The following is a 12,096-nucleotide window of genomic DNA, read 5'->3' as shown; positions in this document are numbered from 1 at the left end:
GAAGATTACGGGATTTCTTCCTAAAGTTGTTTTTTCTACTGTTTCATAAATGCACAACAGGAAGAAGGGGGTTGATCTCGTGGTGTCAGTCGGTTGCAGTGGGTTCAGGCTGTTTGCACATGTCTGGAGAATGCCATAGGAAAGCGTGCTGACGTCATCGTATTGAGGAAAGAATGGGAGCATCAAAGATCCTTGAGATAAGGATTGCAGAAAAAAATGAAAGCAGCGATTGTCCTTCATGATCCCATTAAATCTGAGTCTGACAGCTTTATGGAGACAGTACAAATGTGGAATCCAGTGCTTGAAGTTGAAAAACAAGAGGTGCAGAGGTGAAAGGCTCTATACATTTGATATTTAGAAAAACTGCATTAAAAATTTTTGACTTTTTCTTAAAGTAATTCTAATAAAAAAAGTATTTTACAAAACTATATTCAATTTTTTATTGTGTGCTTTAAAAGGCTCTTTTTTTTCGCAAAAAAAGTTTTGAATAAAACTCTGCTGTTATATTTGGTAAGAATTCATTTAAATTGTAATGTCTAATTAAAGACAAATAATAAAAACAAATAGAAGCATTTAAATGGTAAAAATATTTTTTAAAGTGAAGGTCAGTTAACAAATCCTGCAACTTTTATTTTGTTTTTTTTTGCTACAGTGAATCATTTATGCGATTTTTTTCTATCACATCAATCAGTTTTAAGTTTTTTGGCTGAATTTGTTTTTTAGTGGCAAATTTGTGTAGAAGCAGGATGAGAAAGATTGTGTGTTTTACGTGATGGCATTTATGTTGGCACACATGCAGGAACGGGGGTGGGGTGAGCAGACGGAGACCACGTCCCACTTCCCAAAAAGGAAACGTGGGGCCAGAGGAGTTTATAAAGTCCTGCCCGTGTTTACTCATAATCTATAATCAATTCTGGGGTTATCAGTGCCGCAGCAAGGAAACATCTGGCCTGCATCTGCAGGGGGGCTGAGGAAGTAGCTGAAGATTTTGGAGAAATCAAACCCTGTTAGTTTGAATGCAAGGCATAGTTTCTAACGTTGTTGATCTGATCGTAGGACAGAGAGCTTAAATGAGCAAATCCTTTATATAACTTCAAGTTTCAGCTCTCCATCTGCGGCCATGTACAGCAGTGGCTACTCTCAGGTCAGCAAGCAGAGCCAGCAGGCGAAGAAAAAGATGCAGTACCGCTCCAAGAACAAGAGCTGCGGCTACTACATGCGCATCGTCTTCTTCTTCTCCTCGCTCATCCAGTCTCTGATCATTGTCAGCCTGGTGCTCTTTCTGCTCTACGGGAAGTCTCCGGACACCGCGTGCACAGCCCGCGCCCTGGACCTGGAGGAGAGCTTCAGCCGCTTGTCCATCGAGAACGCGGCCCTCCAGCAGCAGCGCAAGGACCTCACCAACATGCTGAACGCCACAACCACCCACAAGGTTCGCTGTGAGCTTGATCTGCAGCACCTGCGCCTCCACTGTAACAAATCCATTGGGATCATGTTGGACTACGAAAAGAAATTGGTGAGATTTTTTTTTATCTCTTTTCCAGACCAAACAAAAGTCAGTTCAAGTAGGATTTAGTAAAACTCACTTTTTTCTCTTTGATTATTGCAAACAGCAACAGTGTAACATGGAGCTGCAGGCCAGCAAGTTAAGAGTGATCAGCCAACGTGAGTATTTCACACAAGATGGCCCCGTCAACACTCATGCGCTATTAAAGGAACTCAGCTGAGATGGAATTTCGTCTTCCTTTAAACAAAGTTTAGAGTTTCTAAAATTCTGCTGTCTGCTCCCATTACATCATACCTGGTGAGGGTTTCCAGTTGTTAAAGAGTTTTTTGAGAGGCCAAGTAAGTTTTAATGATGCGACCGGGCATTGTGATGCAGAAAAACATCTGGAGGAGAGCGTGTGTGTCGCACCGTGCTGGTATTTGCTGTTGTTGGGACGGCTGTGGTGCAGATGTTCCAGCCTGAGCCCCACATTGCTCCTGGTGGTTATAGGTTGGCACCATGTATGGCAGCAGAGCTACCGTATGTGTGTGTGAGTGTGTGTGTGTGTGTGTATGCATGGATTTATGGGACTGTGACTGTAAATGACTTTAGGGCCTTAAAGGATAGTAGAAAAATTCTGTTTTCAGCATCTCATCCAACCATGGTATACAGCATATGTGCCATGGAAGGGCTGAGATGCTGAAAGGTCTTCCTCCTCTTTTACCTGGAGGGGGTTCAAACAATATAGGGGGCCGGTTTAGCTTGTGCTGGTTTGCAGCGCCTTCCGTCCATGAAACAAGGGTTTGAATCCAGGCTGCTACCTTCTCTTCTGCTGTGCCGGTCCCAAGCCCAGTTGGATTGAGAGGGCTACATCAGGAAGGGCATCCACGCAAAACATTGCCAAGTTTACCATGCAATTCATCCTCGTGGAAGGGTTGTTTCACTGTTGTTCAACCTTTGATGGGAGAAGCCAAAAGTGACAGGGTTTGAACAATATCCTTATGGATGTCACTTTAGTGCAGGAATAAGCAACTCCAAGCCTTAAGGGCCGGTGTGTCTGCATGATTTCCAGATGTCCAAGCCCTACACGTGACTCATTACCGGGTTGAGGTGTGTCCAGCCAAGTAGAACGTGCCAGAGCAAGGTATGTTGGGAAACATGCAGAAATGCGTTCCCTCAAAGCCTGTAGTTGCCCATCCCTCTCAGTGTCATGTTCAGATAGGGTTTGATAGAGCTTAAGTTGTCACCTGCAGGTGTAATATGTGTATTGGTGGTAGTGATAAATGGTAAGTGGCTTACATTTATATCACTCTTTTTTACGTTAATTAACCCTTAAAGTCCTTTACAGTCACCGTTGCATTCATCCATGCACACACACACACACACATTCACACACTGATGGCGCCAAACTGTTACCAGCAATGTGGGGTTCTATGGGACACCTTGACTCATGGGCAGGCAAGGAGGAAACCAAACCTGCAATCCTCCAATCGGGGGTTGACCACTCTACCACAGCCGCCCCTGAGGTCAAAAGTATTCCTGGACCCTTTTCATTAGAATCACAGGAGTGATCAAGTTTCTGCACAAACATCCATAAAGTTTTTCCCTGAAGCATTCGCTGATGCTTTCTGCTGCAAATGTTGAGATTTGCAGAATCTTTGAAATTTATTGTTGAGGAACTTTGTAGTCTCTGCCCATCTTCACTCCTGAAGGACTTTTTTCATAGATAATAATGTTGCACAACTTATTAAGCCAGTTTTTCCTATCTGAATTCTTAAAATTTTTGGGAACAAAGATGCAAAATGTCTTAGAAAATTATGTCTTTTTTGCTTTTAGTTTGTATTTTTCCCTTAAAAAAATTCCAGTCCATCAAAATTTTGATAGTGGCTTTAAAAAATGGCATTGAAAGTATTTTATACCTTTCTCCTCTTTTTATATTTTTTAAAGCAATGCCCGGAGTCCCGTGCAACTGTGGAACAATAACCGAGCAACTCAAGGCCAAACTAGAGCTCCTGGGGTCCAACTTCACTTCAGAGACACGTAAGATGAGGATGGACATGGACCAGACTGCAAAGGAGAGGGACAATCTCAACCTGGAAGCAATTCGTCTGCGCAAAGACAAATCTGCTAAAGAGAAGGAGCTTCAGAACTGTCAGCAGCAATCAAAAGAGGACATTTCCATCAACCTGGGTTCCGTCTCTAAGGTCACCCGTGCACTACTTGACAAGATCGACTCCGTCTTTCCTAAACACGTCGCTTTCCAGCTCAGCTGTATAAAACAGCAGGAACACCTTGAGCAGATTCACAATAATTGCACCAGCCTGTCCCGAGAAGTGGAGGGCAAGCTGCAGAATTACCTGAACGGCGTCGCGCAGCAGCTGTTCAACATCCAGATGGAGAACAACCGCTTAAAGTCGGAGAACAGCCTGCTGTACGATGACTACCGCTGGTGCAGCCAGAATCGCTCCGGCCTGATCGAGCAGCACCGGCAGCGCCAGGAGGAGCAGCAGCAGAAGTGGGATAAGGACAAGGAGAGACTCCTGCTGGAGAAGATGAAGCTAGATGGAGATATGGAGGTCTTAAAACACACCGTCAGATATAAAACTGCGAGAATCGATCACGTTGAAGAGCAACTGCGGCGGATGAATTTGACGTGCCTGCCAAAGGTAAACGAAACTACATTTTAAAGTCAAATGAGAACAAAATAAAATCGCTGTGGGTTGAACTGACAAAACGACAAGTTATGTATGAGAAATATGCTGATTAATCTAGAAAAATGTTGTGGTAACAGCACGGAGAAGGGGCAGGAGCATCCTGGGAGTCCAATCCCATAAGACAGCGGCCCTCAGGGACCGGGAGTGGGAGGGGATGTGACAGGAACGTTCACAGCAGGGTGGGGTGGCGCCTTTGAGTTGGAGCAGTGTTGCTTCTTTTGTTTTCAGTGGTTTTTGGCAAAATAGATTTCTGAATATTTGAATTTTTCAACATCTTATGCAAGATTAATATAAATGAGGAGCTACAGAGCAAAGATTTGACATCAGATTCACCATGATGGCTTGTGCAAATTCAAAAGCTGTGATTTATATTCATTTATTTTAAAATTTTAGTTTTGTAAAGACATAGTAATACAAATGGCCTTTTTTTGTTTGTTTTTCCAGGTTGGACTGCCTATGTTGCCCCCAAGACCCATCCCACCAAATCCACCTGTTTGGAACCGGCCTATTGGTTTTGACAATGCAAAAACTGAGGGGGTAGGGTTAGGTCCTGGTTCTGTTGGAACAAATACAATGTTGAACACAGGTGGAATAGGCCCAAAGAAGCCAGATATTAATCAAAGGGACCCCTCGTCAATGTTTAAACCATTAGACACATTTCCAAAGTTTGGGTTAGACGCAAAAAAGCCAGCGACAAACGACAGAATCTCCAACAGTTTTGGATCTGGACCGAGAGACCCTAAAGGTGGATCGATGCCGGCTCTTCCACCTTGGTTTACCAGCAGTGGCTCTCAACTAGGCCAGAGTAACAGCGAACCAGGAAGAACGTCGGGCGGAAGCATCTTTGATAGAAGTGGATCTCCACCTGGTCAAGGAAGGACAACTGCACTGGGAGGAGGAGGGCAAAGTATGACTGACATCTGATTGTGAAAATCTTAAATTTGGATTTTCTTAAAAATCTGAAAATCTTATAGAACACTGAAACATCTGTGTTTTCCCACGTCTACTTGCAGGTAGTTTTGCCCAGCACATTAAAGATCTACAGCGCCTGATCAACCCCCCTGGTCCTGAGTGAGTATGACATCTGTGATATTATTAGTGTGATAAAAGTGCAGCGATTGAGTCGTACGCTTTTCTTTAATTGTTCTTTTTTATGCATTTTAAACAAACGTTATAAAATGGAGCTGCATTTACTGTTTGCATCAAGCACAGACTTCAGCAAAACTTTATTAAACTCCATAAATCCCTTCAGAGACCCAGTTTGATTTGAAAAAAAAGAAAAAAAACAGATGTAACCCTTGTGCTATCCCAGGCACTTTGACATTGGGAGTTGGGTCATCTAGACCCATTAGGCAGTGCGCTGAACCTTTTTTCTTCAATGATTTGTGAACCTCACTGGTGTCCATGGATTCCATGAAATCTTTCCACCTTTATCCACCTTTGTCATGGTAGGGAGAACACGTCAATGTAAGGGTGGATTCATCTAAGATAGCACAAGGGTTAAATGAACAAGTGTCAGCAGCAGCCACACTTATTGTTTAATCAAAGTACACAAGTACGCAAACAAATAAATAATCTGTAATAACCGGTAAGATTCAAATCATCTGCCACCCATCAGAAATAACAGCTTTATATAAATAGCTTTCTAAAAAATACTTTGATCCAATTTTATTTCAGATTTAATAAGAACCCAATGCTTCATTTTTAAATTACTCCTTTTCATCAATCATTAGGATGTTGACTTCATATTTTTTCAGCTTTGCTATATTCTTTAGACTTTAGACTTCTATAGAAGTCACTCTGGAGTATAAGTTGCACCCCAAAAAACACGCCTTATACTCCAAAAAATACTGTATTTTTTAAGGTAATTGCTTGTTTGGAAGTTTAGCTATGTATATTTATAGTTTGGAATAAACTGCTTATATTATTATTATTAAAAATCATGTTTTTTTTTATTATACTGTTTTCAGTCACCTTGTCATTGGTCACCTCAGACTTGGTCTTTTCCTCTTTTTTGTCTTCTCCAATCAAAGTTAGAGATGATTTGAATGTAAAACACATGTTCAAGTGCAATTAAACATTCAAAACATGTCAAACAGCAAAAACCGGAGTATGAGGGGCCGTATATATGACTGTGAGAGCAAGAATGTATGAATGTGAATGGTTCAGAATAAATAATGTCTTATACGGCCCCTCATACCGGAGCATATGAACACATTTTGTTATTTAGGAGAAATTGTAGAGCTTCTGAATTCTGTATTTTATTATTCTGTGTTCTAGTTGAAAGTATTTAGACTTTACCCACAGTCCAAGTGCCTTCTGCTACTTAACACTGTTTTCACATTCATTTTGAAAAGCTGAAGTCTTTTTTGTTGCTGCAAATTGACTTTTATTCTTGTTTCTTGCAGAGAGAAACAGGATCTTTCAAGAATCCTGGGTTGATCCCTCTTTTCACACAAGATAAGCAAAGAAAAACGTCAGACTTTACATCCATAACAGTCTTTATGTAACTTTTATGCCATTGTAAGCAATCATATTTTCTTGTCATTTATGGTTATTAAAGCTGCATTCTACAGTAAACTGCTATTGCATCCACATGCATGTATGAAAGTTATCATTTTGCACTTTTATTTGTAACATGCAATGTTTGCATTTTAATATGCTATCCTAAAGAGGCAAACAGGTTTTTTTGAGACTGTAAACACGTGAAAGTAAAACTTGCCTTAAAGTCAGCCTATTGTTCTCCTCCCCCCCACTGGTTCATCATAAACAAAGCTATTTAAAATATTACCCCACTCAGACCTGGAAGTTAGTGTTTGTCTCTGCGTGCGTCACCTATTGTGTTGGCTAATTGTCTTCAAATGACTCCCCAGCCCCCCATGAGAGCATTTACTGGCTCTCCTTGTATCTGTTTTTTTAATTGTTCCTGTCAACCTGCTGGATGAGTTGAGGCAGATGGAGGATAAGGGTTCATGCAAAAAAACAGCGTAAATGTGCTTCACAAAAGTCCAAATAAAATGTTTGAGAATGACTTGTTTTTTCTGTCGAGCCCATAAGGAACAGGGGGTTGTTTGTATAGCCCACTCCCCCCTTTTATTGTCTAAATGGACTGTTCTTACAGTATCACGGCTGTGTTATTACTGATGTTTGTGATCACATTTCATTTGCACACCCTGCAGTGGGACAGAGCAGGACATTGCATGGGAACGGACAAACATCCTGCTAATTTCACTGCAAAGCGACAACAACACAAAATCAATCGAAGCCACGCAAAAGCACATTTGTATTGGTGCCAATTAGTAAATACAGCTCTCCAGTGGCAGGACGTCTCTTTCCTGTCCAAAGTATTTCCTTTGTTTGACATGAAGTGTTTTTCCACGTTGGGGATGTGCAGCACAGTTGCTGGATGTAAAAAAGGCCACAGGCTGGCATAGTCTTGTCATTTCTTTACAAGATGAAAGAGCATTAGGACTGTCCCTCTGTGGAATCTCAAAGGTGCTTCCTTGTTGCACATGTCCGCTCGGCTCCTGTTAGTCCTGTTTGAACATTTCAGATCCTGCAATTTGCCACCAAACTAATCTCCGAAATTTATGAGAAAAAAATAGTTAATTTACAAGTTTTTCTTTACAAGTTTTTGTAAATGTACAACTTTAATCTTGTAATATTACTTTTTTTTTTGTAGACCCAAAACTCTTTTGTATTTTTCATTGAAAACTACACAGGAATATTAAAGGCCATCAGTCTATAAGCATTTAAACGTAGTTCATTGGCACAAATCCTTAATCAATACTCTTATTTTGGCATTCACGCTTTTCTGATTCCAGACATCAATGTTCTTAGTTAATCACAGTCGAGGTTAAAGTCAAAAAATAAAGTCCCATTTGTTTGGACAAACATCTAGGGGTGTGAAATGTGTTTCTTTGCATTTGACCCATCCCCTGTTGAAGTGATGAGCTGCAGACACAGCCACGCTCGGGAACCATTTGGTGGTTCAACCCCCCCTATCCAACCCCTTAATGCAGAGAGGCACTGGGACCCATTTTTAGAGGCTTTGGTACGACTCAACCACGGATTCAAACTCATAACTTTCTAGTCTCCGAGGGGACACTCTTCCACAAGGCCACTGAACTGGTTCTGATGCTTCTTTTATTGCATTTTTTTTAAGTCGTTCAAAGTGTGTATCCTATTTTTTTCCTCTAATTTTATAACTTCTCATGTATTTTAACGTCTCCGCGCTGCTGGAACAAGTCGTAACAGCGGCACAGCTTATGTTTGACATCCATTCAATAAAGTCAGTCATTGTTTTTCATTTGCAGTTTTAAATCAACAAATATGATGTTAATGTGTAACATTTTGTTGTAGGGATTACCAACTTAGGCTGGTGTGATGGTGACTGAGGAAAACAAAGATTGAGAAATAAAAACATCCTGAATATAAATTTCTTCTAAACTACCTGTGCAAATCAGTGAAAGCTGGTTGCTGTGGCGACACCTGAACGGATATGCTGAAAGGCGAACAACAAGAAGCTCTTAACCAAAAGAACAAAGTGAAAGAAAAAAAAGTAAACCTGCCAGTTGGTTGGTTTTCCGGTCACGCCCTTTCACCTGCAAGTTCAGTCTTGTGGACAGGCCCAACCTCTTTTGACTAACATCTATACTTGACGGTAATGATGGTAAACCTCCAGATACGTGTTGCTTTGTGATTCTACCCCCCTCCCACTTCTTAATCATCCTGCCATCTCCTTAAGCCCCCTTTTTTTTACCCTGTCAATGGTGCCCTTTCCCCCATCTCTAACATCCCCATCGCTCCTTCTTTCCATCCGGTCCAACAAGAAATGTATACAAATATAATTAATATAAATAAAGTTTTCTCTTCACTGTCGCTGTACCGGTCCAATGTGGTGAAGAGAGAGCTAAGAAAAGCTCTCAATTTAGTGGTTGATCTTTGTTCCAAGACTCACCTATGGTCATGAGATCTGGGTCATGACCGAAAGAACGAGGTCCTGAATACAAGCGGCTGAAATGAGCTTCCTCTGTAGGGTGGCTGGGTGCTCCCTTGGAGATAGGGTGAGAAGCTCGGTCAACTGCAGAGAGCTCGGAGTTGAATCGCTTCTCCTCCACATTGAGAGTAGCCAGTTGAGGTGGCTCTGGCATCAATTCCAGATGCCTCCTGGACACCTCCCTGGGGAGGTGGTCCAGGCATGTCCCACTGGACGGAGGCCCCAGGGAAGACCCAGGACACGCTGGAGAGACTACGTCTCTAGGCTGGCCAGGGAAATTATGATCGCAGACTCCTGTCAGCCATTTCTGCCTCTGAAGATCTTATTGCAGGAGCTTAGATAAAATATATCACATATAAACAGAAAAAATGGCCAAACAACAAATAGGGAAGCAGCAGTGGGAACATGTTAAGAAAAGAAAAAACAGTGCTGTTATTCATTTGTGTATCTTTTGGTTCAACTTTGGGCATCTTTGTTTTTGTGTCGACACACAGGCATTTAGCGACAGCCCAGACACAGGAAAAAGCACAGAGAGGTTAAAAAGAAACATTAGAAGAAAATGAATGAACATGTTCATGAAAACTACTATTCTGAAAGAAAATGTAAATGTGGCCAGGAAGAAGAAAAGTAGAGCCTTTTTGTCAAACTTTTATTTTGAAAAAATTGCATTCTTAATATCCGGGGGTCATGGACACATTCTTGACAGTGCCAGTTTGGAAAAAAAGCCTTTACAGTAAGAGGGAGGGTGGGTGACTTCCTTATGACAGTGGTGGATCTTGACCCTCGGCACTGTGACGATGAAGAGTTGTAGCCATTGTGCTGCCGTCTGCGTGGCTGCTTCCCTCTTCTTCTGTGAGCAGGAAGCAGGTAGTTATGGTTACGACCTCCTTCCTCATCTGGGGCTAAAGGACTGTCGCCTGTGTGGCCGGTGGCGGCTAATGTTCCCCCTTAAGTGTAACCTCTAATTGTGTTTCCTGTCTTCCTGGCTTTCTTTAGCGGCACATTTAACACTAAGCTTTCTAGGAGGGGCTTGACCCCTTGCCTCCACCTTGACCCCTGCTGGGGGAAATGTTTGTCAGAGGCAAAACACGGATCGTTTTAATTGCTTCAAGTGGATTAAAGGGGTCCAGATACAGCGCCAAAGGTTCACAAACACACTTGTAGCACAGAAGATTTGTTGTAAATATGAGTTTAGTGAGATGTAAAATGCTTTTAACACAACTGAGAGCACAAATGAATCAAAGTACAATGTTGGTGAAAGCCATGCAGCTTATCTGTGAGGCTGATTCATAACAACCAGAGTCTGGTTTAAATCCAGATGAGTTCTTTCTTTGCATGCTCTCCTTGTGCATGTGTGGGTTTTCTCCACCCACTCCAGCTTCCTCCCACAGTCCAAAAACATGTTATATAGGTTGACTGATGACTAAGTTGTTCCTTAGGTGGGAATGTGAGTGTGTGGTTGTTTGTCTCTGTCTGGCGCTGTGACAGACTGGAATATTGTCCAAGGTGTATCCCACCTTCCCCAACAGTAGTTTGGATAGGCTCCAGCAACTCATGACCCTTGATGTATGGATATCTGATTTATCTCTGTGTGTTTGGCCCTATTTTCTGACTTTTCGATCCCTTCGATGCTGCGATTGCACCAATTTTTCCAGTTTTGGTGAGCCTGTGTGAATTGTTGCCTTAGTTTCCTGTTCTTAGCTGACAGGGTGAGGTCTGCAGCTGCTGTAGCCCATCTGCCTCAAGGTTGGACATCTTGTGCATACAGAGGTGGTTGGAACTAGTGGTTATTTAAGATAATGTTGTCTTTCTATCAGCTGGAACCAGTCTGGCTCTTTTCCTCTGACCTCTGGCATCAACAAAGCATTTAAGGAGCTGTTGGACAGGTGTGCCTAATAAATGTCAGATAAGTAAAAAATACTTCCTTGTTTTTATGGCTGCACTGAATCAACCAAACAAATGAATCAACAAAAACATCCAAAGCTAGGATAACTGGGGAATTTTGCTACTATTTGCTAGATGAGAAATAGCAACCTTTTTGCAATTTATGTATTTTATCAGATGCAATATTATTTTAATTAAATGAAAAATAAATGTATGCTCTATGTTACTGAACTGCTTGTCTCAAACATAAATGTGAAACACACTTTACCTTTGTGTGACAACAGGACCCCTTTGCTTTAATTTGAGCTCTTTTTGTCATAATCTGTTTTAAGGTTTAGTGTATATTTTGACACAGTCACTTCAGGTTCAAGTTGTTAATAATCCATAGCTTTCCTAATTTAAACTAATCTTTCTCTATGTGTTTAAGTGTCTGCTATTCAGTTTCTTTTCAGGTCCTCTGCTTTGTCACACTTTTTAATTTTTCCTTTGTTTTACAGTTTGATCATGTTTACGTTTATTTATTTAGCATTCATTACTCCGACGACGTGTTTCTTTTTATCCATAAAAAGATTCCTGGTCAGTAAAAGCTTTATGTGCAAATCCAGCTGCATGCAGTCATAAATGCTTTTAGTTAAGATGCAGAAGCATAAAGACTGGTGGACAGAAACTAAAAATCCATTAAATTATTCATCTGCAAAACACCTAAGTGATAAATTAAATTAAATAAATTAAACTCGGGAGACTTAAATATTAATGTTTAGAGTAGATTATCTGAACAGGACAAACTAAAACTACAATCAAACAGCTGTGGGGAACACCAACTGATCTAAACTTAAAAGGTAAATTCTGATTGCAAAAATGAAACAAAAATAAAATCATAAAATTTAATGGGAAAGTTGTTTTTTTTTAAAGAAAGGCATAGAAGAAAATGCACTTACCACAGCAAAAAGACTCAAAAATAGAACCGATGACAATAGGAATATTACAATGATGTAGTACTATTACAATATGTA

General features: G+C 41.0%; 1 protein-coding gene across 1 annotated transcript; it reads left to right on the top strand.

Annotated features, from left to right (window-relative positions):
- The first annotated feature begins 898 nt into the window (after positions 1–898).
- plvapa (plasmalemma vesicle associated protein a) lies at positions 899–7,231 on the top strand. The gene is made up of 6 exons (XM_011486389.4): positions 899–1,516; positions 1,614–1,665; positions 3,434–4,152; positions 4,645–5,107; positions 5,214–5,271; positions 6,609–7,231. The coding sequence occupies exons 1-6, from the start codon at positions 1,121–1,123 to the stop codon at positions 6,640–6,642; spliced, it is 1,722 nt and encodes a 573-aa protein (XP_011484691.1). The 5' UTR covers positions 899–1,120; the 3' UTR covers positions 6,643–7,231.
- Positions 7,232–12,096: the final 4,865 nt, after the last annotated feature.

This window comes from Oryzias latipes, chromosome 17, assembly GCF_053564925.1.
Source record: "Oryzias latipes strain Hd-rR chromosome 17, Olatipes_Hd-rR_3.1".
In the NCBI taxonomy this organism is placed as follows: Eukaryota; Metazoa; Chordata; class Actinopteri; order Beloniformes; family Adrianichthyidae; genus Oryzias; species Oryzias latipes.
This window is presented reverse-complemented; position numbering and strand designations above follow the sequence as displayed.